The sequence below is a fragment of the Cavia porcellus genome, unplaced genomic scaffold, assembly GCF_034190915.1.
Source record: "Cavia porcellus strain 051 isolate PalLab524CR breed Dunkin Hartley unplaced genomic scaffold, mCavPor4.1 scaffold_1, whole genome shotgun sequence".
In the NCBI taxonomy this organism is placed as follows: domain Eukaryota; kingdom Metazoa; phylum Chordata; class Mammalia; order Rodentia; family Caviidae; genus Cavia; species Cavia porcellus.
The window spans coordinates 194,117,005-194,144,951 of NW_026947484.1; the positions used below are offsets into that span (position 1 = coordinate 194,117,005).

A 27,947-nucleotide genomic window follows, 5' to 3' on the forward strand; every position below is an offset into this window, starting at 1 on the left:
TTTGCCTCAGCCTCCTAAAGCACAGGAATAACAGGCATGTGGCACAACACCAAGTTCACTGTGGTTCTTTGAGACAGGATCTCATGATGACAGTGATGGCAAACCTTCTAGTGATTATAAACAGCTGTTTATAGCACACATGCCGTAGATCTGCTGCCACTGTGCTGTGTATTCCAGGCTAGCCTCAGACTCACAGTCCTCTTGCCTTAGCGTTCTGAGTCCTAGTACTATTATAGGCCTGAGCTACCATACCCAGCTAATATTAGCTGCTTTTTTTTTTTTTTTTTTAATTGGTACTGGGGGATCGAACTAACGACCACGCGCTTGCAAGGCTGGTGCTTATGCCACTGAGCTAAATTCCCAGCCCCATGTTAGCTGCTTATTTAAGGGGAGAAAAGTATTGGAAAGCAAACCCAGGACCTTTGCACTGAGCTACATCCTCAGCTCTTTTTTAAAAATATTTTTATTTTGATAGAGGAAAATGATGGTGGACCTGTGGCACGTGCGCCACAGAGGCCAGTTGTCACCATTGAAAGCTCTCAAAAGGTTCACCATCACTGGTACAGAGTTACCCAGAGTGGACTTGGATTTGTGATCATGCTGCTAGGATTACAGATAGTGCTGCCATGCCCTGCTTATTTTGGCACTCTTGATATTCAGGCTGAATATGAGTATTATCCCATGAACATTGTACGTCAGTGTTGATGTGTTCAGAATTGTTATCTCCCTCCCAAGTCTTGGTCCGCCTGACCATTGAGATGTGTTGGCTCATGCTCCCATCTTCAGCTAACTCCACAGCCAGAGAACTAAGACATCTTAGAGGCAGAAGGTGTAGCTCAGTGGTAGAGCACTTGCTTAGTATGTGTGAGGCCTTAGATTCAGTTCCTAGCACAGCCAAAAAAGAAAACAAACAAAAAATTCCCACTTATTTTAGGCTCTTCAGTATCCTTAGATTGCCAAACCATACTGATGACTATTTTTTAAAATATTCATCAGCTTCCTTTCTACCTTCTCAAGTGTTTATCATCTACTCTTGAATTGTATCTTATCCTTTTTTGCTTTCTGTTTCTGCTCTTACCTACACCTATCCAGAGTTGATGTGGCTGTCAAATTAGTACTTTAAATAATTTTCTCGGGGCTGGGGATTTTTTTTTTTTTTTTGACATTTCAAAAGTGTATCTGATTTATTACACTTGACATTTTGGTCTTGAGGTACATCCAGTTGCCTAAAAATGACTTGTTTACCCTTCTTTATGGAAGAGTAGTACTCCATTGTATATAAATACCAAATTTTCTTTATCTATGCATATATTGATGTGCATATGGACTGTTTTCAAGATTTAGCTGATACAAATTGTACTGCTATCATGTATCACTGTGGTCCGATGCTTCCAATTCTTTCAGAAAGATACCTAGAAGGGGCTGGGGATTTAGCTCAGCGGCATAAGCACCTACCTTGCAAGCAGGCAGTCATGAGTTCGATCCCTGGTACTGATAAAAACAAAAAAGACAAAATAATAATAATAATAATAATTTTCTCCACGGCCGGGGATTTAGCTCAGTGGTATGAATGCCAGTCTGGCAAGTGCAAATTTATGAGTTTGATCCCCAGTACCTACCAAAAAAAATTAACAAAAGAATAATTTTCTCCAGCTGGGTGTGTTGGCACAGTCCTATAATCCCAGCATTTGAGAGGCTAAGGCAGGATCAGCACAAGTTTGAGACCATTCTGGGCTTGAACTCTTGGTGATCCTCCTGCTTCAGGGTCCTGAGTGCTGTGACAGGTTTTCTCCAACTGCCCAGTTTGTTTGTTTGTTTGTTTGTTCACTTAGACAAGGACTTGATATGTAGCCCAGACTGGCCTTGAACTCAATGGGATCCTGCTGCCTTAGCCTCCCCAGTATTGAATTACAGATGTGCACCATCATGCTCAGCTTTTTTTTTTGTCTTTTTCCTTTTTATCAGTACCAGGGATTGAACTCATGACTGCCTGCTTGCAAGGCAGGCGCTTATGCCGCTGAGCTAAATCCCCAGCCCCAACTCAACTATTTTTTGAGACAAGTTGTTGCTGTGTTGCTCCTGCCATCTTGGAATTTGTGATTTTTGTTTTTTCCTCAGCTTCCTAAACAGCTGGTCATACAAGAATGTACCACTACAGCTGACAGTGTGTACCCAAGCTACCAAGGAGGCTGAGGCAGAAGAGTCGCAACTTCAAAGCCAGCCTGGGCAATTTAACAAGACCTTATCTTAAAGAAATTAAAAATAAGTCGGGCTGGGGATTTAGCTCAGCGGCATAAGCGCCTGCCTTGCACGACTCATGTCGTGAGTTCGATCCCTCGTATCGATAAAAACAAAAAAGACCCCCCCAAAAAAAATAATAAGATAAGTACTGGCTATGTACAGCAGTGGTATTTCATTTGCTTGGATGGTCCCAGTCCTAGGCTCAATCGTCACTAGAGCTTTCATCCCCCCAAAACAAATTGAGATCACATAGAAGGGTGGATATATGGATAAATACGTGATAAGGAAAGTATAATAAAATGTTAATAGTAGAAGAGTAGGTGAATATCACTGTAAAATTCTATATCAGTATGCTTAAATTTTGTTGTTGTTGTTTTGTTTTTGGAACCATGGATCGAACTCATGACCTCATGCTTGCCAGGCAGGTGCTTATGCCACTGAGCTAAATCCCCAGCTTGTCTTACTTTTTTTTTTTTTTTTTTTTTTTTTTTTTTTTAAGTGCATGTGCTAGGTAAGTTCACTACCACTGAGCTACATTTCTACCCTGATCTTTTTCATAATAACTCTTTGAAAGGAAAAATGATATTCCATTGGACACAAACAAACCTTCTGTTAGCCTGGATGGATAGCTCAGTGGTAGAACACTTTCATGGCATGCACAAGGCCCTAGGTTTGATTCCTTAATACTATAAAAAGCGTTATAACCATCTAAAAACAGTTACCTAATTATTTCATGCTGAAGCTTTAATATTTGAGTGATTTTCTTCAGTACTAGGGATTGAACCCATGGTCTCAAACACTGTACTACTGAGTGGTATCCCCACCTCTGTTGAGTGACTTTCTAGTATTTATAGTATAAAATGCTAACCTTGTTGCAGAAATAAAAGAACTCTGACTGGGCAGGGTGGCACACACTTGTAAATCCAGCACTCAGGAGGCTGAGGCAGGAGGATAGCAGGGTTGCCGTGAGTTTGAGGACAGCTTGGGCCACAAAGTGAGTTTAAGTCTAGTCTGAACTGCATGGTGAAACCCTGTCTCAAAAAGACCAAAAAAAACCTACCTTTTGAGCTTTTTCTCTGATAGCTTCCATGACTGTACCTCATAAGCCAGCATGTAATTCTCCAGGTGTACATTTGTCCTCTGTCTAGCCTTTTCAGGATTTTTTATCAGTAGTGAATCCTCTGCTTTAAATCCCTGCCACAAGCACTATGCAAATAAGTTGGATAACATTTCCTGTATTAGACGGTTCTTGGAATGAGTCGTTCCCAAGATTGCAGCACGGAGAGGACAACTTTTGGTCTTAAAGCAGAGCTGGCAAATCATTTTGTTAGAAAAGATAATTGTTTTGTTTTTGAGACCAATTCTGTAGTCCAAGCCATTTTTGAACTCCCTGTGTTTTGGCTAGCTGTGAACTCACCATCCTGCCTCAGCCTCTTAAATGATGGGATTATAGGAGTACACCACCACATCTACTTTGGAAAAGGGATTTTTGGGTTTTGTTTTGTTTTGTTTTGTTTTTGGTACCAGAAATCACACTTACAACTTTGCACTCGCCGGGTAGGCACTAGGAATAGATGCCAGGGTCTTGTTTATGCCCCTGAGCTATATCTCTGGCCCTAGGAATTTTTTTGTTTTGTTTTGTTTTTTGGTACCTGAGATTGAACTCACAACCTTATGCTTGCCAAGCAGGTACTTAAGCACTGAGCTAAATCCCCAGCCCAGGAATTTTTTTTAAATAGAACTCTTGGAGCCACTTTAGATACTGTTTCTTTCTTTCTTTATTTTGAGATAGAGTGCCACTGTGTAGTTTAGGCTGGTCTTGAGTTCACCATGTAGCCCAGCCTAGCCTTGAACTCACAGTGATTTTCCTGCCTCAGCCTCCCAAGTGCTGGGATTATAGTTATGCACCACCATGCCTGGCTGGAAAAGGAATTTTAAAATTTTTGCCCAGTGTGGTAATCCCAGCTACTTGATAGACTGAGGCAGGAAAATTTTCAAGTCTGGGGCCAGCTGGCCAACTTAGGGCCCTGTCTTACATGGGAATTCAGTTCAGTGGTAGAGCAGTTGCACAGCATGAAGAAGACTCTGGCATCTCTCCCTGGTGCTAAAAGTTAAAAAACTGTTTTCAGTACTGAGATTCAAGCTAGGACTTTGATAACACTTCAGTTACAGCCCCAGCCTTTTTTTTTTTTTTTTTTTTTTTTTTGGAGGTGTGGTCCTAAGTTGCCCAGACTGAATTTGAGGTCTGAGCCTTCTGCTACCACTTTCCAGACTGTGGGGTTATAGAAATGAGACGCCATGCCTGACTGAAGCAGTCTTTCAGAATAAGGTGATAGTAATCTCTGTGTCCATGGGAAAACTTTAAGAAAGCCATGGATTTTCTTGAGCGAGCAATGTAGTAATTTAGTGAGGGCCAGGAATGTAGCCCAGAGGTAGAGTACTTGGCTAAATCCATGAGGGCCTGGTTAGATCCCCAGCACCATGAAACAGGGAATAGGACAAAACAAGGGAGAAGATGTGGGAGGGCAGTGGGAATGAGATGCAGTGGGGGAGGGATGTGTCTCAGGTACAGTTGGATTTATTTGTACGTGCCTGTAATCCCAGAACTTTAGGAAGCTGAGGCAGGAGGTTTGCAAGTCAGTCGCACCTGAGAGGACTTTCTAATTTAGCCAGATCCTATCTCAAGATAAAGACTGGAGATACAGCTCAGTACAAAAGCCCTAAGTTCAGTTCAGTGCAACACACATACAAAGTATTCTGATCTAGAGCAGAGGATTCCAAACCCTATTTGCCTACTACAAGTGACATGAATGTATGCCAGGTGACTTAAATATTAATCCTGGAAAATAACAGGGCTTTATCATACTGTGTAAAGTTTTTTTCTTAAAAAAAAAAATCCCACTAATTATTTTAAACTGCTGAAAGGTTATATTGTAACTCCTAGACCTTAGATGAATCATTTTATTTTATTTATTTATTTATTTTTTGCCAAGACCTTTAGATCCAAAGATGAATCATTTTAAATAACTATTAAAATTACTCCAGCCAACTGGGGTTGTAACTCACTGGTACAGCACCTGCCTGGCATTTGTAAAGCCTCCATTTGTACACCAGCACCACCCCAAAAAATGTAAAAATGCCTACTTCTCTGTCATCTGGCCAAGATACAGTACAGATAAGGATGATGCCAAGACCTAGTTACAGTCCTTGTGGAAGTGTTTCATGGAGGTTTGAATATATTTGACATCTATGATCTCTCTGCTCCTACAGGCTCACGCGATGGTTCTATGGGACTCTGGGAGGTGACTGATGATGTGTTGACCAAGAGTGATACCAGGCACAGTGCATCACAGGTCCCTGTATATGCTCACATCGCTCACAAGGCCTTAAAGGACATCCCAAAGGAGGACACAAACCCTGATAACTGCAAGGTCCGGGCTTTGGCCTTCAACAATAAGAACAAGGTATGAAGTCACAAGGGGATCTGTGAAGTCTGCTCTCTTAGCTTGTGTCGTGGGAGGTGCATTCCCCTTCCCCTCCCCACATCAGTGCCTGATGTAGAGCTGGGTTCTGTGTCTGCAGAGCACCCGTTAGAGGCTGAGTGATGCTAGTAAGAAGTGAGACTGAGACCCACCTTTGAGTAAGCTCTATAGTATTTCTCTAGGTGGGCTGTTTCATGGTCAGCATCTCAAGAGTTTCCCTAGGGCCACCTTGATTTAACTATACCTCAATTGCATGTGCCTTTGCAGGGGCTCCATTTTAGTATTTTTCATACTCTAAAAGCAATCACTTTTGTCTTCACAGTTCAGCTCCTATTCTTTTTCACTACTTCCCTTCACACCGTCACATAGTCTTACCTAATCATTGTGTCAGATCTACTGACTCCAGTGCTTTGAGTGTTAAGAATGTAGATCTAGGGGGCTGGGGATTTAGCTCAGCGGCATAAGCGCCTGCCTTGCAAGCAGGCAGTCATGAGTTCGATCCCAGGTACCAAAACAAACAAACAAACAAACAAAAACAAACAAACAAAAATGTAGATCTAGGGCCAGGGATATAGCTCAGTGGCATAGTGCCTGTCTGTAAGATCCTGTGTTCAATTGCTGGTACCTCCCAAAACAATAAATAAAATAAAGTACCTTAAGGAAAAACAAACAAAAAATCGTTTCTTAAGGGGTTGGGGATTTAGCTCAGAGGCGTAAGTGCCTGCCTGGAAAGTGTGAGATTGTTAGATCCCTGATACCAAAAAATAAAAAAATTTAAAAAAGAATGTAGATCTAAGAACCAGGCCTGGTGGTACACTCCTGTAATCCCAGCATTCATGAACTTGAGGCAGGAGGATCATTGGTAGTTCAAGACCAACCTGAGCTACAAAGTGAGCTCAAGACCAGCCTGAACAGCATAATGAGACCTTGTCTCACAAAGACCAAAAAAAAAAAAAAAAAAAAAAAAAATTTAAATACAGAGCTAAAAGAAGAGAAAAGCTTCTGTAAAAATCTGAACCGTGTCACAGCTGAAGGGTAGTTTTCTTAACCTCCCATCTCCCATCCATATTTCTGACTGAAGGTTAAATTTCTGTCTTCTAGATTAGACCCTTTACTTACAGCTCTCACATTGAGACTTAGATACCTGGTCCTTACTAGTGTCTCTGCTTTAACAATCCAACAGGATATTGGGAATGATGGCATAGTGAGGACTTTTTGAACACGGGTACCTAAGTTATTGCTAGAGCATGGGTTTCCTTCTTGCAGTTTGGTATGCTGTGATCCATAGGCTGATACTTACGGGCAGTCCTGTGGAAATCACCATGATATAGGAATAAAGGAGAGGACTCTGATCTTCGGGATCTTCCCTTGCTTTCTGTTACACCTTAATTGCTAACCTGTTTTCATCGCTCTTGTAGGAATTGGGAGCAGTGTCTCTGGATGGCTACTTTCATCTCTGGAAGGCTGAAAACACATTGTGTAAGGTAGGATGAACATGGTTTAGTACTTTAACCTGACAGTTCACCTTAGGGCTAGAATACCAAGGGCTGGCATACAGCTTAGTGGTGGAGTTCTTGCCTAGCATGTAGAAGGCCCTGGGTTTGGTCTTCAGCATTCCAAAATCATGATTCTTCCTGAGCCTTTCATTGTGGTCTAAAATACCCAGGCCCCAGAAGTCCAGGAGTGTGCTGGCATAGTACATGAAATGCAGTCTGGCGTGCCTCTCTTGAAGGAGAATCCTTTTAAAGAGATAGAAGAGCTAAGTACTGTGGCACATGCCTATAATCTCATCACCTGGAGGCTAAGACAGCAAAATGTCACAATTGCTGGGATTACAGACCTGCATCACCCACCGACCCTGGCCAAATAAAATTTTGTAAAAGGTTTATGAGGGCCATGGTTACAACTCAGTGACACAAGTGTCTGCCGGGCAAGCGCAAGGTCCTGAGTTTGATTCCCAGTACAAAAAATAATAATAATAAATAACAGAACCAAACTAAAATAAATAACATAGGGATTTAACTCAGCTGTATAAGCACCTGCCTGGCAAGTGCGAGGTCGAGAGTTTGATTCCCAGTACCAAAAAATATAATAAATAACATAAACCAGGTGCAGTAGCATATGCCTGTCATCCCAGCACTTGGGAGGCTGAGGCAAGAGTATTGTAACAAGGTCGAGAATTGCCAGGGCTACAAAGTAAGTTCAAGGCCACCCTGAACTGCATAGCGATACCCTGTCTTGAAAATAAATAATAATAATAAAATAAATAACATAAAAATGAAATAAAATGGTTAGTGAACTCAGGAGGCTGAGGCAGAAGGATAGTTCCAAGTTTAAAACCAGCTTGAGCCACAAAGTGAGCTTAAGGCCAGCCTGAACTGCATAGTGAAACTCTGTCTCAAAAAAACACACAAAAGAAAATGCTTCAAGCTGGATATGGTGGCACACGCCTATAATTCCAGCACTCAGGAGGCTGAGGTAAGAGGATCACCATAACTTCAAGTCTGGCCTGGGCTACATAGTTTAAGATCAGCCTTAACTATATAGCAAAACCCTGTATCAAAAATCATAAAAATAGAGGGAGTGGAGATGGCTATATAGGCCCTGAATTCAATCCCTTGTACCACACCAAAAAAAAAAGATGGGAAGAAGTTTTTCTGAGAGGCTGCCTTAACATCTAACCCAAAATGTTTTTAAATGTTTGTTCATAGATTATTGACTGCTTGTTATATTGTTAAGCAGGAAAATTTAAGTGTTAGGAACCACTAGGGACTGGAGATAAGCCATGTCTGAAATAATCACATGAGATAGATAATTGATTTAATTTACAAAAGTTACAAGTAGCTTTTTTTAGAGTTAAGCCTGCATATGAGTCACTTACCCTTATCTCCCCTCAGAGGCCCACTTGCTACTTGTCAAGCCTCCTCTCCAAGGGAGCGCTGTAATGACATTGTTAACTAGTTTGGGGTGCTCCCATCTTGGTTTCCAGGTTCTTGTCTGAAACAGTGAATTGAACAAGACAAACAAAAGTTGTGACATTTTCTTTGAAAGAATAAAAATGAAGGATAAAGGAGAAACAGGCTCTGCAGAATGAACTTGAGCCAAATAAAAAAAGGAAAAAAATACATCCTGAGAGCACAGGGAGGCCACCATGAGGGAAGCCGTGAACTTCATAGCACCCGGGCCTTTTCTCCTTTCCACACGTTACAGGAACGTGGCGAGAAGTTCTATATATGGGGTCCTCAGAAGCAGTGCTGGGTAGGTTCTGGGGTCCCATCACACCTTTCTGCCCAGCTGGTCTAAGCTGTGCCCTGATTCCTGTGTCAATAGCAGGAGTCTGAGGCAAGAGTGCCAGAAAACTGGCCTGGGTTGCATAGTGAATTCAAGGCCAGCCTGGATTAGTGGTATGAGACCTTAACTCAGAAAAAAAAAAGAAAAGAAGGAAAAAGAAAAAGAGAAAAAAGGTAGAGCCAGACACTATGGTGCACTCCTGTAACCCTAACCCTACTATTTGGGAGGCTGAAGCAGGAAGATTGCTGTGAGTTTGAGGCCAGCCGAGGCTACATAAGAGAGTTCAAAGCCAGCCTGAATTACAGCAAGACCTCATCTCAAAAAAAAATTTTAGAAATGAGCCCCAGACTCAAATTATTTGTGCCAAAAAGAATGCTGTCACAGGGGCTGGGGATTTAGCTCAGCGGCATAAGCGCCTGCCTTGCAAGCAGGCAGTCCTGAGTTCAATCCCTGGTACCGATAAAAAGGAAAAAGACCAAAAAAAAAAAAAAAAAAACAAGAATGTTGTCAGATAACAAGCAAAAGAACTAGACAAGGTAGAGTTTAAAGCTTGCTTCTGCAGAAGGCGCAAGTGTATGCAGATATGGCAGCAGATGCACCGAACAGGTGGGGAATGAAGGCTGTTTAAGCCTTTTCTCGTGGGAAGCAACTATCCTTTAAACTCACTGGCCAAGTTCACAGACTCACAGTCTATCGCAGTGGACTAGTTTAAGCTGTGCTTGGGGAGGATCTGAAGGGTTGCGGAGTGCAAAGGGAGAGAGCTTGGGGGGAACAGAAAGTCCTTGCCTAGGGGTAAGCTGTCTTGGTCTGTAGCTGTGTTTCCAGTGTGTTCTAACTTCAATGTATTGGAGAGGGACTGCATGGGGTGGAGCAGAGTTTGAAGTTGGAAGCACTCCTGTTCATATCCTTCGATAGAAAAGACAGGGCCAAAGATTCTCACAAGAGGCAGCAGGCCTGGGGCAACGCTGGTTGTTTTTCTGTCATACAGCGTGGTGTTGCCTGTGCAGTAGGCATCCACCAACAGTTTGCTGAGTGACAGGGATCCGGGATGAAGGCTGACTGAGGTTACCTGGGTAACCCAGGCCTACGAGTGTTCTTTTCATTATACGGAGCTGCCATTCGACCTGGGGGTGGACTACAGTAGCTACCACTCAGCCCCATATCTTTGTCTGGAGAACAGTGAGAAGGGCATTGGCTCTTCCTGAAGACAGAATAGGGTGGAACTTTGGCTTTAGTGTCCTGTGGTTATTCCTGGAAACAACCCATAGGTCTGTACCTCCTGGCTTTCCTCATTATTTAATTCCAAATTTACTTTTTTCCCTAACCAGAAGTTCCTTTTTAAAAAATTAGTTAATAAGCTGGGCGTGGTGGCTCACGCCTGTAATCCCAGCACTCGGGGGGCTGAGGCAGGAGGATCGTTGCAAGTTTGAGACCAGCCTGGGCTACAAAGTAAGCTCAAGGTCATCCTGAACTGCATAGAGACCCTGTCTCAAAAAGACAAGAAAAAAAAAATTAGTTAATATATTTATTTAGCTCTAGTGGGGATTGAACCCAGGGCCTCTAAACTAAGTCACATCCTTTTTATTCTGAGACAGAATTGCTAACTCACTGAGTTGCCCAAGCTTTGCTTGCCCTCAGTCCTCCTGCCTCAGCCTCCTAGAGTGTGGGGATCACAAGCACGTGCCTCCGCACCTAGCAGGTTATTTCTTTAATCAGGTCTGTCATTTGCTCTGACCTTGTGTGGCTACATGTGAGGGAAATTCATAGAGGAGGGAGTCCAAGCAAAAAACACCTGCTTCGTGCACTCTTGCACTCTGGTGATGCCATGGCTACAACTCTCCTCACTCTTTCAGCTTCTTTCCACCAAACTGCCATATTGGCGGGAGAACGTGTGTCTGGCCTATGGTAGTGAATGGTCAGTGTACGCAGTGGGCTCCCAAGCTCATGTCTCCTTCCTGGATCCACGGCAGCCGTCAAACAATGTCAAGTCTGTGTGCTCCAGGGAACGAGGCAGTGGTAAGTCCTGGTGTGTCGTTTGTGGGCTGGCAGATGCACTGTAAATGGATCTTGACATTCAGTTTCTTGACCTTTGGTGTCTAAACAAGTATAATATGGATATGTAACGTGGAAATATTTGTTAACTTGGAGAGGAGCCTAAATACCTGTATATGATGTTTCGGATACCACCAGAGCTTTCACTGAAAACCACCAGTCAAGACATTGTTTCTGTGTCTTTTTTCAGAGAGTTGTACTTTCTGTCCTGTGCTAATTTTTTGCTAGGGTCCTGCCTGAATTAAAATTCTGTTTACATGAAGGAATGGCATGATGGATTTAAGGAATTTACAAGAGGACATGAGTCCTATTGGGGTGATATTTTCATTATTATGCATCTTATACCCTCAGATTGAGGCTAGAGGTGTGGCTCGGGGTAGAGCACTTTTCTAGCACACAGAAGGACCTACTTCAAGTCCCAGCACTGAAAACAACCCTCGAATTTTTGTTTTTTCTTTTACAGTACTGTGATTTTAGCTCAGGTCCTTCACATTAAGCTATATTGTCACTCCTTTTTATTTTTCAAGACAATCCCACTAAATTGTGTAGGCTAACTCCAGCTAGGGCTCCTACTGTCTCAGCCTCTCAGAGTGCTAGGGTAATAGGTGTGCACCTCAATATCTAGCTTCACATTGTATACTTAAATATGTGCAGTGTGTTATATGACAATTGTACTTCAATAAAACTGAAGAAAAAGTCGACTGAATTTAGTTCTTCTGACCACTGAACTATAAACATCCGTTAAGCGGGATTGGACTCATGACCTTGTGTTTGCCAGGCAGGTGCTTATGCCACTGAGCTAAATCCCTGACCCCTATAGTACATCTGAAGGTTTCAAAATAACCTTTTTCTAAGTCAGGTATTCAATAGAGTCTCACTATGTAGCTCAGACTGCCCTTAATCTGTGTAGTCCAGGCTGACCTCATATCCTCCTATCTCAGCCTCCCAAATGCTAGGATTTATAGCTTGGGCCAACACTTGAAAGGCTGAGGCCGAAGGATTACTGTTGAGTTCCTAGGCCAACCTGAACTACATAGTGAGACCCTGTCTCAAAAACAACAAAACCACAAAATACTTTTTTCTGACATCTCATTTCATCCTACGGAGAATCCCTTGAGAAACATGTAGGAAAAGATAGTATTAGTCCTCAATACTAAGGAGATCACTTACCCCCAAGATCAAGTGACCCTAGGCAGCATCTTAGCTGATCTTATACCATCTGTAATCAATCACAACACCTGGGAAGCTAAGACAGAAGGATCACCATGAGTTTGAGTCCAGCCTAGGCTACATAGTGAATTGAAGGCCAATTTGAACTGTTTAGGAAGACACTGTCTCAACCCACAAACCCCAAAATGCTGAGGCAGGAGGATCATCACAAGTTCAAGACCAACCTGGGCTAGAAAGTGAGCTGAAGACCAGCCTGGATCTCAGAAAGACAAGAAAAATGTAGAAAAACCTGGGAAGCAAACAGGAGAGTGCAAGCTCCAGGCCAGCCTGAAGAGTTTAGCAGGACCTTACCTCAAAATAATTACAAAGATGTAAGTGTATAGATCTCCCTGCCTGAGCCTGCTGAGTAACAGAGTTACAAGTGTTACCAGTTTGATGAGGCACAGCCAGGAATGAAACTCTAGCTCATCCAGTTTAAGGAAGTATTTTCTTCTAATCTCACTTTTTTGCCCCCTTTCCTTTTTTTTTTTTTTTTTTTTTTTTTTTTTGGTATAGTACTGGGAATTTAACAGCAGCAGTGAACTAAATCCCCCCGTTCTTTGGCTTTATTTTTCCTTTTGAGACTCACTCTGGACTCAAACTTGGAATCCTCTTGCCTCAGCTTCCCAAGTAATTGGGGTTACAAACATGTGTCACCATGCTTGCATATTTATTTTTTCAGATAGGGTCTCACTGTGTAGTTCAGACTGGCCTTGAACTATGTAATCCAGGCTGATCTCGAACTCATATCCTCCTGTCTCAACCTCCCAAATGCTGGGATTTATAGCTTGGGCCACCATACCCAGCTTTTATTTTACACTTTTTTTGTCTTTTTAGAGGGTTTAACTGTGTTGTTCAGGCTGACCTTGTAGCCATGCTCACTTTGTAGCCCATGCTGACTCCAAATTTGCAGCATTCCTCCTGCCTCAGTTTTATTTTTATTTTAAATTATATTAGGATACATTTTAGAACAGAGAATGATGAGTAATAGTGAAAGTAGTAGAGAAAAGAATAAATAAGCATGGCTAGAATGATGTATGTAATGAAAAGTTTTAAGAAATTTTGGGCACAAGGTCCTGATTTTGATTCCTAGTACCAAAAAAAAGAAAAGAGATTTTAGTCATTGTTAATGTTAGCTTTAAACCTACTGAGGGAATACTGGTTCTACAAATATTCTCAAGCTCCTTGTATGTGCCAAGAGCTATTCATTTAATTAGTGCAACAGGTGTATTTTCCTAGTAACTTTTATTTGCTTGTTTTGTCTTTTTGAGACAGGGTCTCACTACAGTTCAAGCTGGCCTTGAGCTCACTTTATAGCCCAGGCTGGTCTCGAACTTGCAACAATCCACCTGCCTCAGCCTCCCGAGTCCTGAGATTATAGGTGTGCGCCACCATGCCCAGCTTTTTTTTTTTTTTCTTTTTTTTTTTGTAACATGTCTTAAGTTCACCCATTGAGTGAAAATATTTGTGAGGTGCTTAAGTGCTAGGCTTTTTTGCCATCATCATAAAGGATACTTTAATACCAGATAAAGACTGACAGTGCCATGGTAGTGCTTTTAGGTCGAATACGGGGGAGTCTTTATTGATGTACTTATTTGCAAATACCCAGGTCATCCTGAGTTGCAGAATAGATTGGTAGCTTGGAATGGACAAGAGCCTACAGTTAGGGCAGATAGGTCCACAGTGACTCCGGACACAAGGAAGTTCTGGACACACACGCTGTTCGGCCAGAAGCATCCTTGTCTTTGTTAGGCAACTAGGTTGGTGGAGGCTCATCAGAGGGTTCCGTTACGGAATATGAGCTGTGCTTAGCCAGTGGAGTAGCGCTGTTTGATAGCTGGTGTGTGATGCAAGCTCAGTGTTGGAGAAATTCAGTTTAGCAGATGTCCAAGCATGTACTCTCTCCCCTCATTGCCCTTCATTTTCCTTTTTTAGGAATCCGATCCGTGAGCTTCTATGAGCACATCATCACTGTGGGCACAGGGCAGGGCTCCCTGCTCTTCTATGACATCCGAGCTCAGAGGTTTCTGGAAGAAAGACTCTCAGCTTGTTATGGGTCCAAGCCCAGGCTAGCAGGGGAAAATCTGAAACTAACCACTGGCAAAGGTTGGCTGGTGAGTAAGCTCTCTATTGAGATAGTTGCTGGGCAGTAGCAGAAAGATGTCCTCTAACATCCCCTTGATGTGCAACCCTCAGTATTTTACTAGTAAGAGGCACTCCATGGTGCCACAAAAGACACTTTCACCTAATTTTGTTTTTGTGTCTTCTGCATATTGCCAGTGGGAAGAGGCCCCAAAAAAATATACTGGATCCCTCCTCTTCCCCCCGCAAAAGTGGTACTATAATAAGAAGGGTGCAAGGAATTTCCTGCCCTAGATGCCAACGAATAATATCATTTGGTTCCAGCTGTTTGAAGAAGACCTGCATTTGGGGCTGGGGATTTAGCTCAGCGGCATAAGCACCTGCTTTGCAAGCAGGCAGTCATGACTTCGTTTCTGATTTTTTTTTTTTTTCTTTTTACTAGTGCCAGGAATCGAACTCACGACTGCCTGCTTGCAAGGCAGGTGCTTATGCCACTGAGCTAAATCCCCAGCCTGTAGTCGTGACTTCGATCCCTGGTACCGATTAAAAAAAAAAAAAAAAAAAAAAGACTTGTACTTTGTGTAGCTGTGTGTGTGTGTGTGACACTGGGGATCAAACTCACAACCTTGTGCTTACCAGGCAAGCGGTTGAGCCATTGAGCTAAGTCCCCGGCTGTGTAGCATTTCTTCAACCTGTTCAGCTCCTGTCTAACATTTAGTTCCTCTCTCATGATTAGTTGGGAAGGTGAGGCCCTGTTGATTTGAGAACCAATCTCCTTTCATCAGGGTGTAGGTATAGGACTCTCCTAAGGAGACCAGAAAACATTCCTGTTCCTTCCTGTCCATGTTCCTGCCCCACAGCTTAGAGGTCGTCTAACGCTTTCTTTGTCTTCCCACAGAATCATGATGAAACATGGAGGAACTACTTTTCAGACATTGATTTCTTCCCCAACGCTGTTTACACCCACTGCTACGACTCGTCAGGAACGAAACTCTTTGTGGCAGGAGGTCCCCTCCCTTCAGGGCTCCATGGGAACTACGCTGGGCTCTGGAGTTAATGACAACTAACTTTCTCCCAAAATGCAGATTTACACTAACATCCGCCCTCGGTTTCCTTGTTCTTCTGATTTCTCCCCCCCCCCCCGCCCCTCCCCCCAGCTGCGTGAGGTTTTTCTGTTTTAGTGGGAACACCAAGTTTGCCAGTGGTTTAGGTACTCAATAGGAAGATGCTGTGTACAGACATCCAGAGGGTGTTTTCATTGTTTGTTTTCTTCTTCTTCTTCTTCTTCTTCTTCTTCTTCTTCTTCTTCTTCTTCTTCTTCTTCATCTCCTCCTCCTCCTCCTCCTCCACCCATCTGGGTACTCAGTGTTTTATTAGTGTTTTTTTTTCCTTTCTAACTTCTCAACCAAATGTTGTTGCAAATCTTGTTTGTATTTTTTAAGTGATGCATCCTCTTCCCTCTTTGGCTTCATTCAGTTGAAATGACATAGTCATTCTCACCTTACTTCACTCTCAAGAGGTGGGGCCTCCTTTATAATTAATGGAAGCTATCAGACTTTCTGTGAAAGTCTGGGAGCTGTGTGTGTGCGCGCGCGCGCGTGTGCGTGTGAACTTGTGTGCCTATAGGTTCTGTGTCACTGAAATTACCTGGAGTGAGGAGTACTTGTAATTAAAATATTTATAAAAGAAGCAACTTTATTCAGAGTCCAGCTTTGGGACTGGTCTATATCTTGTTTTCTAAAGTCTAACAACATGATAGTAGAAAGTAAAGCCAGAAAAAAAAATCACTACTGGGAATACCCTTTGAGTTTGAGGTTTCCGTGCCAGGACTCTGAAGTGACCTATGCTACCTTCCTTCGCACCTACCTGTCCCCCGGGTGAGTACACTTAGGTGTGTATGTCACTTCTGCCTGGCAGCCTCCCATCTGCTTAGTGGCCATTTCCCTAAAACATTAATGCAGCTCCTGAGGCTGTAGAAAGATTTGGCAAAGAGAATTGCATCCCAGTCTCCTTCTCCCTACCCTCAAATAAGATCTAGTCTGGCATTTCAGAGGCCAAGGATGGGGTCTCAAGTCTGTTAAGATTCCCATATGTAGGCCTCTTGGCTTTTAGGAGAAACTTGTCTACATTCTTCCAGTCTTCCCATTGGGTTTTGCTGCTGTCTTCTAAATTGGGTTTGGTCTAAGGGGGGGTGTCATCTGTGTGCAGTGAATGCCTCATGTTTGGAGGATTTGTTTCCTCAATGCAGTGGCACTTAGGACTGGAGTCACCTTTCCTACTCCCGTGGCTCAGCCCCAGTGTGGTGAGAAGGTGGCCTGTAGCCAGCATCATTGTGCGTGTAGTACCACAGATACAATTAGTTACATGTCTGTACCTCCCTCGAACCATTTAGTCTTTTAAACTTGCAGGTAACCATCTGTGATGTCCAGTTGTTCCCTGCTTTTTATTCATCATACTGAAGACAACTGTGTTCCTACCCACAGAATCCTCCCCTAAGCAAATACACTGCTTCTCTGGCAATGTCCAATCCTGGGGAATAGAAAAGTCGTATTTGTTCCTGTACCCCAGTGTCTTAGTTGCTCTCACAGTTATCCTGCCCCTCTCCTCCAGGTGCACACAGCCATCTCTGAGCCTCCAGGGGAGGTTGGAAAGAGAAGAGTCCTGTCTTCAGAACAGTGAGAACTGTTGGGTGGGGGAGGGATAAGCAGTCTTTCCTGCCTTGGTGGTGCACAACGTAAACCACTGATTCTGAAATTCTTACCGTCTAACCTAGAGAAATAGGTGCTATACACAAGGAATTAAGCAAAATACTGGATGCTGGAAATTTTTGTCTTAATTTGTTTTCTATTATTAAACTACAGGCTGTAGATTTCTTAGTTCTCACAGAACTTCTATCATTTTAAACTGACTTGTATATTTAAAAAAAAATCTTAAGTAGGATGTTTTGTACTGTTGCCAGACCCTCTTCTGTGATGGGTAATGCGTTTGATCATTTGAGATTTTCTGTTTTTAAGAATGTAGCAATTGAATTTTTGCCAAGAAAAAATAAATATTACTCCAATGCAGAGTGGTTTGAGTCTGTGTAGTCTAGAGGCTGCCCGGGAAATGGTTGGAAGGTGAGCTGGGATTACTTGGGCCAAGAGAACCTCAGTAGCTAGTTCCCTAGGATTAGGGAGGGCTACAGGTGCTTAGGCCTCTTTCTCCTAATCCCCAGCTCTGGCCTACCATCAGTAACTGTGGGAGTCACTTCAGCATGACTGTGTTCCCGGGAAGCACTGTGCCTGAAAGAAAACACTGAGCATGGGGTGGGCAGGTGGTTGGCCTTGCTCTGCTTAGTTTTTTGTTGGTTGGTTGGTTTGGGGTTTTTTTGTACCAGGGATTGAACTCATGACTTTGGGCTTGCCAGCCAGGCACTCACGTTGCTGAGCTAAACCCCCAGGCCTTGTTGCTGTTCTTTGGAGCCAGGGTCTTGCCCTGTAATCCAGGTAGCCTTCAGTTCACTGTGTAGCCAACTCCTCTAGCTGCAGACTCGTAGGTGCTGGGATTACAGGGGTGCCCTCCACACTAGCTTTCTGACTATCAATTTGAGCAAGGTAGCAGCTCCTTTTACATAAGTTAGGGTTAGTAAGGGGCTGGGGATTTAGCTCAGCAGCATAAGTGCCTGCCTTGCAAGCAGGCAGTCGTGAGTTCGATCCCCAGTACAGATAAAAAAGACAAAAAAAAAAAAAAAACAGGCAGATAAGTTAGGGTTAGTTAACAGGTCCTTTCTCCATCAGTGAGTGGCATCTCAAAATGACTGTGAAAGTGGCTACACAGTGCCCTGGAAGGAGGATGCCATTTTTATCGCTGGAGCCCCCTGCTCTTGGTAAAGGGTGGACATAGAGATCATGCTAAGTAACGTTCCCAGGGCCTGTTTGGGGCTATAGCTGCAAGAGTGGCCAACTGCTGGTGCACATAGCCATCTCTGAGCCCAGACCGCTGAGCCTGTGCCCGTTCTGCCGCATCTCAGTGGTTCTTTTCCAGGGCAAGCTGGCCACTGTTCCATTTTGCACCTGCCTTAGAGGCTGGTAGTTTTAGACCATAACTCACATGAGCACCCCTGTAATCACAGGCTGGGGGGCCAGAAGAAGAGCGAACAAACTGAAGCAGTTTGAAAGGGCTTCCTAGAGAAGTTATATTTGGACAGGGAATGGAACTATCCGGAACCTGGCCAAGAGTCCCAGTTGTCTCAAGAATGTCACAAGAAAAATGAAAAAGAGAAATACCTTATTCCCACAATGGTTGGGAAGTCAGTGTCCTGGATCCCACTTTCTCCACTCCCCAAACAGCCACTATTTATTTGGTCTGTACAGTGATAGGTGAGGCTAGCAAAGTACTACAGTTAATCCAGAGACTGACTCCAGAGAGTGTAGAAAACCTTATGTTTGAAGTGTCTGGACCCCAGTATAATCCTGTGATGATTTAAAAAGGTGTAGGTGATCTTATGCTTAGAAGCATCTTGTCCTTGAGTGTAACCCACAGATAATTTTTTTTTTTTTTTTTTTTAAAGCCTACAGCACTCGGTATTCCCAGGCGGTCTCCCATCCAAGTACTAACCAGCCCCGTCCCTGCTTAGCTTCCGAGATCAGACGAGATCGGGCGCATTCAGGGTGGTATGGCTGCAGACAACCCACAGATGATTTAAGAAGGTGTATATGATCTTATGCTTGGAAGAATCAATGGGAAATCCCAGATGGGTGGTGTAAACAATCTCAATCCTTCCTTTCGTCCCATAGGGAAATACACCAAACTAGTCACTGAATTTGTAGTCCCTAATGTGTAACATACCAACCATATTCTAAGGAGTAATGGAGCTTGCACAATATTCCATTGTTTTGGATAATGCAGATTGATTTTGTTTGGTTTTGTTTTTGTTTTTTGGGGGGTTTTTTGGTACCAGGGATCAAACTCACGACCTTGTGCTTGCCTGACAGGTGCTTATGCTGCTAAGCTAAGTCCCAGCCCTGGGAAATGCAGATTGCACCAGAAATGGGAGTCTGCATTTTGGTAATTACTTGGGACTCGTGCTCCCTGGATAGGCCCAGAGAAAGGTGACTAGGGCAAGTTGGGTGGGCTGGTCTGGCCATCTTGTATAGAATCTTGACTTTGCTCCGATTTTCTAGCCACATTTTCCAGCCAAATAAGTGTCACAGAAGGGCTTTCTGGTATCCCCCCTCCCAGCAGTCCCTTCTCCTGGCTGGGCCATGAAGACCCTCCTTGTTTGCTCTCAGACTACATACTCACACTTCATTCCAAATAGTCTGCTGTCTCCTCCCCTCAAAAAATTTGGGTCCTTTTGAAGAAAGCTTTGGTACAGAAGTAAATTCCTAGCCATTTAAGTCGCTTTAATATTCTGTTTCCCTGAGAGTAACTTTTAAACTTTTTTTTGAGATAGTCTCTAAACTCAGGACTAACAGACCCTCCCACCTCAGGCTTCAGCACATACACTTCTTGCTGCACTCTTTGGTAATCACTGAATTGTTGGGCACAGTGACACACTTTTTTTTTTTTTTTTAACCAGGGATCAAATTCACAACCTCATGCTTTCCAGGCAGGTGCTTGTGCTGCTGAGCTAATCTCTTGGCCTAATGGCATACATTTATAATCTCAGCACTCAGGCAGAAGAATTGCAAGTTAAAGACCAGCCTAGGAAATTTAGTGATTTAGTGAACCCTGTCTCAAACAAAAATCTCAGCATGAAGCCCCTGGGTTCAATCTCCACCTAGTGAGCTTCTGGAGCAGATCTCAAATCCACTTCTCTCTGACCCAGCTACCACTAGATAATTCCTAGTGCAAGTATCCAGAAATATTAAACCAGGGTGTCAAAATGTATGGTTTAACCTTAAGGATCAGTCTAGGCTCCAAAAGGTGTTTTTGATGCTTTTGGTTTTGTGTGTGTGTATAAAGAGGGGGAGTGTTTTATTTTTTGTTTTTTGAGACAGTCTTGTTACGTAGTTCCAAGTGGGTTTAAACTCACCATGTAGTTCAGCCTGGCCTTAAACTTGCAGCAATTGTCCTGCCTCAGCCTCGCAAGTTCTGGAATTACAGGCATACACAACCATGCCAGGCTTCTTTTGTAGAGATTTTTATCATCCTTTTCTTTTTTCTTTTTTTTTTTTTTTTTTTTTTTTTTTTTTGGTCTTTTTCATTTTTTATCGGTACCAGGGATCAAACTCACGACAGCCTGCTTGCAAGGCAGGCGCTTATGCCGCTGAGCTAAATTCCCAGCCCTTATCATCCTTTTCAATTGGCTGGTATCTAGAAGACAATAAGGAGTACATACAAGTTTATTTACAGTTCACATCAAACTAGTTTGGTAGTGTGTTGGAAGCTTGGGAGGGCAGAAACAGGCTTCTGATTCTGAAACCAATGAGGACAATAATACTAGGTTTGATTTTTCTTCTGTTTCTTCCTCCTTTTGCCCCTTTTATTTCCCTCTCCTCTCCCCTCATCCTTCTGTCCTCCTCCTTTTCTTCCTTTCACTCAAATTTGTGATCCTCCTACTTCCCAAGTTCTGGGATTACAGCCCTGCAAGAGGACCTTGGTTAAACTTAGGTTTCTTAACTTGGTCTTTGGCCCTTAATCTCAGCTCCTCCAAAGAACAATGTAGAGTTTATGGATGTGAGAAACAGCTAAATGTGGTGGTGCATGTGCGTGCCTGTAGCCCCAGCACTTGGGAGACTGAGTCAGGAGGATCACTGTGAATTTGAGACCAGGCTGGACTATATAGTGAGACCCTGTCTCAAAAAATCGAAACCAACTGTCTTGGCTTCCCAGCTACCGGGAGGTGGGTGTGCAGCTTCACGCTGCTGTGCACTCCGGCGTGGTACTCTGACTCATCACAAGCCAATGCAACAGCCAAGTGGTCTTATCCCAGAACTCTGAATCATGGGTCAAAATAAGCTGCCTCCTCCTGAAATGATTTTCTTGAGTATTCTGTCACAACAGTGTAAATCTTAATTAACAGAATTCTCTATCCCCTCCTGAAAAGGGAGCTGGTAGGATAAGGAGAAGTTGGGGATATTGAATATGGTGGTGGTGAGACAGAGTCACAGATTCTCATACCTCAGTGAGTCTTAAGCTAGGGCCAGACCTGCTGGAAAGCATATATTATTTGTAATATCTGTAAACCATTTTTGATACTGTTTTCTGACCTGAAACATGAAGGAAATGTTCCATGATTTTGTTAATGTTGGCAAAGAAAAGTTGTTGAGTCATAGCGAGTTGAGAATAGTAGTAGTTGAGAATCAAAGCGAGGATATTTGATGTTTAAAAAGCCTTTCCCACATGTAGACAATGGACTATTATTCCTTCCTTAAAAAGGAAGGAAATTCTGACACATGTTACAACGCTAATAGACCTTGAAGACATTGCCAGGTGAAACAAAAGTTACAAAAGACAAATATGGTATAGTTCCTCTTACATGAGGCACCTAGAATAATCAAATTAACTGAGACAAAAAAACAATGGTGGCTTCCAGGAGCTTGGCAAGTGGGAGCAGGGAGTTGCTGTTGAATATCTACAGTTTTTGTTTGGGTTGATGAGAAAGTTTGGAGAACAGGAGTAATTTGTTGTTCTGCTTGTTGAACTGTGCTTACTTGGACCTGATCTAGACCCTGTGGATCTTGGCTTCATAGGTGTTTCAGTTCTACGATAAGGAATCACCTAACCAGGTCTAAGGAAAGAATTCAACTGTGAATCTGCCAGGACCTGGATTTTTCTTTGTTGACTTTTTCCAGCCATCAGACCCCTTTTTCATGCTGTGCATCACAGCCAGGGCCCCACTGTGTCACTGGGGTCTTGCAGGCCCACCTGGGTTCTTCTGAGTGGGGCAGGCCTTACTGGCTCTCACAGGCCCAGGTCAGGTCCTCCAGCTGGGGAGAGGGCTCACCAAAGCTCCTGCTGGCCTGCCCAGGTTGTTTATAAAATCTGTGCAAGTAGGGCTGGGGATTTAGTCAGCGGCATAAGCACTTGCCTTGCAAGCAGGCAGTCCTGAGTTCGATCCCTGGTACCAATAAAAAGGAAAAAAAAAATCTGTGCAAGTGGCCCTGAATCAAAGCGAGCAGTTTTCTAAAGCTGTTGGTTTCAAGTAGGAGCCTAAAGTACTATCTTTCTATGGCCTGTTGTCCAATTCGGAATTTTAGAAATATAATGGTCAGACTGTAACCCCAGCACTCAGGAGGATCACTGAGTGCAAGACCAACCTGGACTACAAAGTGAGCTTAGCTCAAGGCCAGCCTGCACTGCATGGTGAGACCCTGTCTCAAAAAAGAAAGAAATGCAGCTGTCAGTTCATTAGAAACACTTGCCAACAGGCCTGGAGAAGCCAGGCCTAGTGAACCTGCCAACTCAGCCTGGAGAAGAAGAAGCCACAACCCTGGCATTCTGCAGCCATCTGGGAAGCATCAATGAACAGGCACCCTGTACTCCTCTGCCACCCCAGGAACCTCAGATTGAAGGAACCCGGGTGCCTAGCCCAACACGTAGCCAATGCACGAAACACCTGGGACTCGGCAACCAACTGATTGGGAGGAACACAGGAAGATGTAGAGATTAAGAATCAGGGTGCAGTCCCAGACCTCCAGCCAAAAGACATAGGCACAAAAGAAATAGAAGTCACACACCTGAAATTTCTGACATGAAATTGAAAAGAACTGGAAAGACAACCTAGTACTTATATTGTTTAGTTAATTTTGCATGCATATAGCTTCCCCAGAACAAGTCCAAAAGCCATAGGCATAGAGGAAATTAGAAGCCATACACCTGGGGCTGGGGATTTAGCTCAGCGGCATAAGCGCCTGCCTTGCAAGCAGGCAGTCGTGAGTTTGATCCCTGGTACTGATAAAAAGGAAAAAGACAAAAAAAAAAAAAAAAAAAAAAGAAGAAGCCACACACCTGAAATTTCTGAGATTATGGCGCCTGAAGAAAAGAAATAACTTAGTGCTTGTGCTGTTTGATTGACTCATGCCTGTGTCTGGTGGTCTGAGCATGTATTCAGAGGATGACAATGTACATTGCAGTAACGATGGTTGGAAAAAAAAAAAAACGTGAACTCTATCACCAAAGATTAAGGTGTGAACTAAAGTAAAATGGGGCTTTTTTTTTTTTTAAGCTCTTTTATGATTGACTTCTCCAAGACTTAGGTGTGAGCTGTCCTCTCAAACTCCCTCTGGGTTGGAACTCACATCTAAACCTTCCTGGTGATTATTGTATAATTGCTGAAGTCAGGATTTTTAAAGGATAATAATACTCATTAACTGAGCTCATAGTCACGTGTTCACTGTGCTCCTTGTTAACTGTACTTGGATCTGTAATTAACACCCTAGTGCTATGGACAGGAAGAAAACAAACCATCAGAGACTTCCCACAGTGTTACATGCTTATAATTCCAGCACTTGCAAGGCCAGGGCAGGAGAATTGCAAGTTTGAGTTCTGCCTGAGCAGTTTACCCTGACTCTGTCATCAAATAAAAAAATTTAAAAAGGCTGGGGATGTAGTTCAGTGCAAAGGGCCTGGGTTCAAAATACCTAGCATAAGAGAGAGACACCTATGACTTGGAGCTTCTAGCCTGGGCAGAGGACTGGAAAAAATGAGGAAGCCTTGTTTTCCAGTGTTAAGATTTGGGTCTCACATCCCCCAAAAACTTGTATAAAATGCTTGGTCCCTAGCTGGTGGGGACATTGGATGGAACCTTTTAGGAAGTGGGGCCTAGTGCTAAGAATGTGAACACGGTGCCCCCACCAGGATGTTCTGCTTTGCCACAAGCTCAAAAGCAACAGAGCTGGCTGACCACTGAAACCTTAAACTATCAGCCAAAACAAACCTTCCCTCCTCTTATCTGTTTTCTTTTGTGTTTTGTTTTGTACCAGGGATCAAACTCACAACCTCTCACTTGCCAGGCAGGTGCTTATGCCACTGAACTAAGTCCCAGCAATCCTTCTCTCCTCTTTACACCAGCCCCTTGGTCTCCTTAGGCTGTTTGTTATGCTAACAGTACACAGTTATTACCATGCTTTGGATTAATTTGGTTTGTTGTTGTTTTTCTAATGAGTAGAGTATTTAAAGATAACTAAAGCAGAGATTGGGAATGTAGCTTAGTGGTAGAGTATGTTCTTGACATGCTGGAGGCCATGGGTTAATATCCTAGCACCACAAAAAAATAAAGAGGTTGAATGTGGTGATACATATCTGTCATCCCAGCACTGGGAGGCTGAAGCAGAAGAATTACAGTTTTGAGCCCAGGCTGGGCAACTTCGTGACTTACCAAGACCCTGTCTCAAAATTTTAAAAAATAGGGCTAAAATGTAGTTCAGGTGAGGGCCTGACTTCAATCCCCAGTATGTAAATAATAAGCTGCCAGGCATGGTGGTGGATGCCTGTAATCCATTTGGGAGGCTGAGGCAGGAGGAATCCTCACCATGATTTTGAGACCAGCCTGGGCTACATAGTTCAAGTTCAGCTTTGACTACATAGCAAGACCATATCTCCAAAAAATAAATACATAAGAGTTGAGATGTAGCTTACTACAAGGACTGGAGTCAAATCCCAGTACAAAACAAAACAAAAAAAAAATCAAGCCTAGTGGCACGCATCTGAAATTTCAGCAGCTAATTGGGAATGGAAGAAGATGGCAAATTCTGAGGCCAGTCTGGGCAACTTACTAAAACCTATTTCAGAAAATAAAAAAGGGGCTGGGGATTTAGCTCAGTGGCATAAGCACCTGCCTGGCAAGCATGAGGTCTTGAGTTCAATCCGCGATACCAAAAAAAAAAAAAGGCTGGCAGTGGCAGGCTGCTTGCCTAGCATAGCATAGGCAGCTCCCAGTCCCTATCCTATCCGCCCCCCCCAAAAAAAAGTTGGGTTGGGATACAGTTCAGTAGTACAGCAAATGTCTAGGTCAGTGGTGGTGAATCCACAGCACACATACTACAGTGGGCACACAGCCCTCTCTGTCCACATGCAATCCAAGTCACCAGCACACCACAGCAGCCACGCATCAGTGCATGTAGGGGCCATGTCCACGCTTGGAAATGACTAGCCACGCTGGGTGGTGATGTCAGGAACTTTGACTCGTTAGCCAAGACTTCTCTGAGCTCTCCCGTGGCCAGTCGGTACCCACTCATGCTTAATCGCAGTGTTGTCACCTTGCAATAAATTTGGGTTGCAGTTAGGACAGTCATCTCTAAAAGGTTCACCATCACTGGTCTAGAATGTCCAAAATCTCAGCATTAACGAAAACAAGAGGAAGCAAAAAACATCAATGTGTTGATAATTTCTGAAGCTGGTGAGTGGCACATGGGAGTTCATCATGTCTTCATCCTCATCGGTAATTGTGTTATGTCAGAAATTTCCCATTAAAAAATACTTCCCTTTTTTTGCAGGGAGGGACACTAGGGATTGAACCCAAAGCTTTTTGCACTGAAATATTCCTAGATTTTTTTTTAAATGAATATACAAAACCAAACATGGTGGTGCACACCTAAAATTCCAGCATTCGGAGGCCAAAGGAGGACTGCCATGAGTTTGAGGCCAGCCTGAGTTACATAATGAGTTCAAGGCCACTCGAACTACATAGAAAGACCCTGTCTCAAAAAAAAGAAACAAAAAGACCTAACCAGAAGCAAAATATGCTCTCAATTTCTGTCAAACTCTTGTAGACTGTCAACTCTTCAGAATGTCTTCCGTGGTCACGTCTCTCAGGAAGCTCTGTCTTGCAGAGACTTTATAAGCATGGGCAAGGGACTGGGGATTTAGCTCAGCGGCATAAGCGCCTGCCTTGCAAGCAGGCAGTTGTGAGTTCAATCCCTGGTACCGATAAAAACGATAAAGACAAAAATAAATAAATAAATAAATAAATAAATAAATAAGCATGGACAGACCAGATTGTCTCACAGATCTATCATACAGTAGGGGGAGCCAGAGTTTAGTTTCCAAACTGGAGGTTTGTAGCTCTGCATAAATTACATATGAGTTGTAAAATAGCTATGTACAAAACGTGTTTTTTTTTTTTTATTAAGGGGTATGGACAGCTATGTAGTGCCAATCTTTATGTTTTGTTTTTTGTCTTTGACATAGAGTTTCACCATGCAATTCAGGCTGACCTTAAATTCACCTTGTAGCCAAGGCTGAGCTCAACTCAAAGTTATCCTCCTGCCTCAGCCTCCCAAGTGCTGGGGTTAAGTGCGTATCAGTCCTTAAATGAATTTTGTTTGCTTTAATATTTTCACCACAGTAATCCTTTCATAACAGTAGTCCTCATTTCCCTACATACATATGTGGCTTGGTTTACATGCACACACACATATCAATAGGCACACAATTTCTCAAAAGTGTTTGTGTGTTGTTTAAAGTCAGATGGGAGCCAGGTGTTAATGCATGCCTGTACCACTGATGTCATGGGCTGGTTCAGAGGTCCTTGAGGCTGAAGTAAGGAATTCAACCAGCTCCTTCAGCAGAAATATGGAGGTTGGCTGACTCCCATCATGGAAAAAGAATTTTCAGGACACATTAGGAAAAGGGGCATGAGAAGAATTCATTAGAGGAAGAAACAGGATGTACTCAAGAGAGGTGCACACATCGACAAGCCAGAGTACGGCATATTTAAAGACTTTTCAATATAGGTGATCTCAGCTGTGTATGCTCACTGTCTGCCAGGTGACAGCACAAGTCATTTTTTTTTGGTCTTTTTCTTTTTTTTATCAGTACCAGGGATCGAACTCGCAACTGCCTGCTTGCAAGGCAGGCACTTATGCCGTTGAGCTAAATCCCCAGCCCCAACCCTAAGACATTCGTAGGGCTCCCTACAACCTAAGTCATCTGTTGAGATTGCACAGTTCCACCTTATGACTCCAGCATCCAGGAGCAAAGCGATTGGCTGAATATTTTAAAATACGGAGCAACCTTGCTACATGGCTCTCCAGCAGCCAGCCAGTCCTTTACCAAAGGCTCCAGCAGGAGCCTTTGACCCCTAGTTGTCCCCTGAACTGTATGAAAACAGGGAGGCAGGAAGCCAGCCAAGTTGCCCACGCTGCAGGAAAAGCCACACGCAGCTTTCCCTAGGCCCAGGGGTCTGAGCAACCTGGAGGGAAAAGCAGAGAGCAGGCTCAGGGGCATGTTGCTGGGGAGCAGCTCTTGAGAACAGGAAACTGAGGCACACAGCTGACAGTGCTAGTGAGGCCTTCAATAGTAACCACTGGGACTTGCAGTAGACACCATCCCTGACAAGTGGCCACTCTGCTGACCAGGGCAAGGGGGTGTTTTGAGCATTAGCTTTGCCAGCAGATAAATTCCCAGTAGCTAAAGGTCCCTGGGGTCCATCTGTGTTTGCAGGTAGGTGCTGATGGTGTTTTCCCTTGGGGGGTCTCCTCCTGGGTCTCCTGGATGTCTGTGGCCGACTGTGCTACCGCTGAGGACCAGTTTTCAGTAGGGGCTGTTCCTTCTCAGGGCCTGTCTAGGCCTGTGAGAACTGGTTTCACTTGCTTCTGAGTGTCTCTATTCCACCCCAGCTCCTTGGCTTCAGGAAAGGGCTGCTGACGTGACAGGGGCTAAGAA

The 27,947-nt window shown here is 43.5% G+C and overlaps 1 protein-coding gene, 1 non-coding gene and 1 pseudogene across 3 annotated transcripts in view; 2 read left to right on the top strand and 1 right to left on the bottom strand.

The window, feature by feature from the left end:
* The window catches only part of Dcaf12 (DDB1 and CUL4 associated factor 12), a 38,599-nt gene extending 21,177 nt beyond the window's left edge, over nt 1-17,422 (top strand). For both annotated transcript variants that reach the window (XM_063226415.1, XM_063226411.1), the window contains 5 exons: nt 5,512-5,705; nt 7,142-7,207; nt 10,868-11,030; nt 14,211-14,389; nt 15,256-17,422. In XM_063226415.1, the coding sequence (XP_063082485.1) occupies nt 5,512-5,705; nt 7,142-7,207; nt 10,868-11,030; nt 14,211-14,389; nt 15,256-15,414 (761 nt within the window). In that variant the 3' untranslated portion in view covers nt 15,415-17,422. The remainder of the gene's footprint in view (nt 1-5,511; nt 5,706-7,141; nt 7,208-10,867; nt 11,031-14,210; nt 14,390-15,255) is intronic.
* Nucleotides 17,423-18,904: 1,482 nt separating this feature from the next.
* LOC111757086 (5S ribosomal RNA) lies at nt 18,905-19,023 on the bottom strand. Its single transcript, XR_002791471.1, has one exon. It is a non-coding gene; the product is annotated as a 5S ribosomal RNA (ribosomal RNA).
* A 3,415-nt stretch (nt 19,024-22,438) lies between these two features.
* LOC111757118 (small nucleolar RNA SNORA2/SNORA34 family) lies at nt 22,439-22,567 on the top strand (annotated as a pseudogene).
* Nucleotides 22,568-27,947: the final 5,380 nt, after the last annotated feature.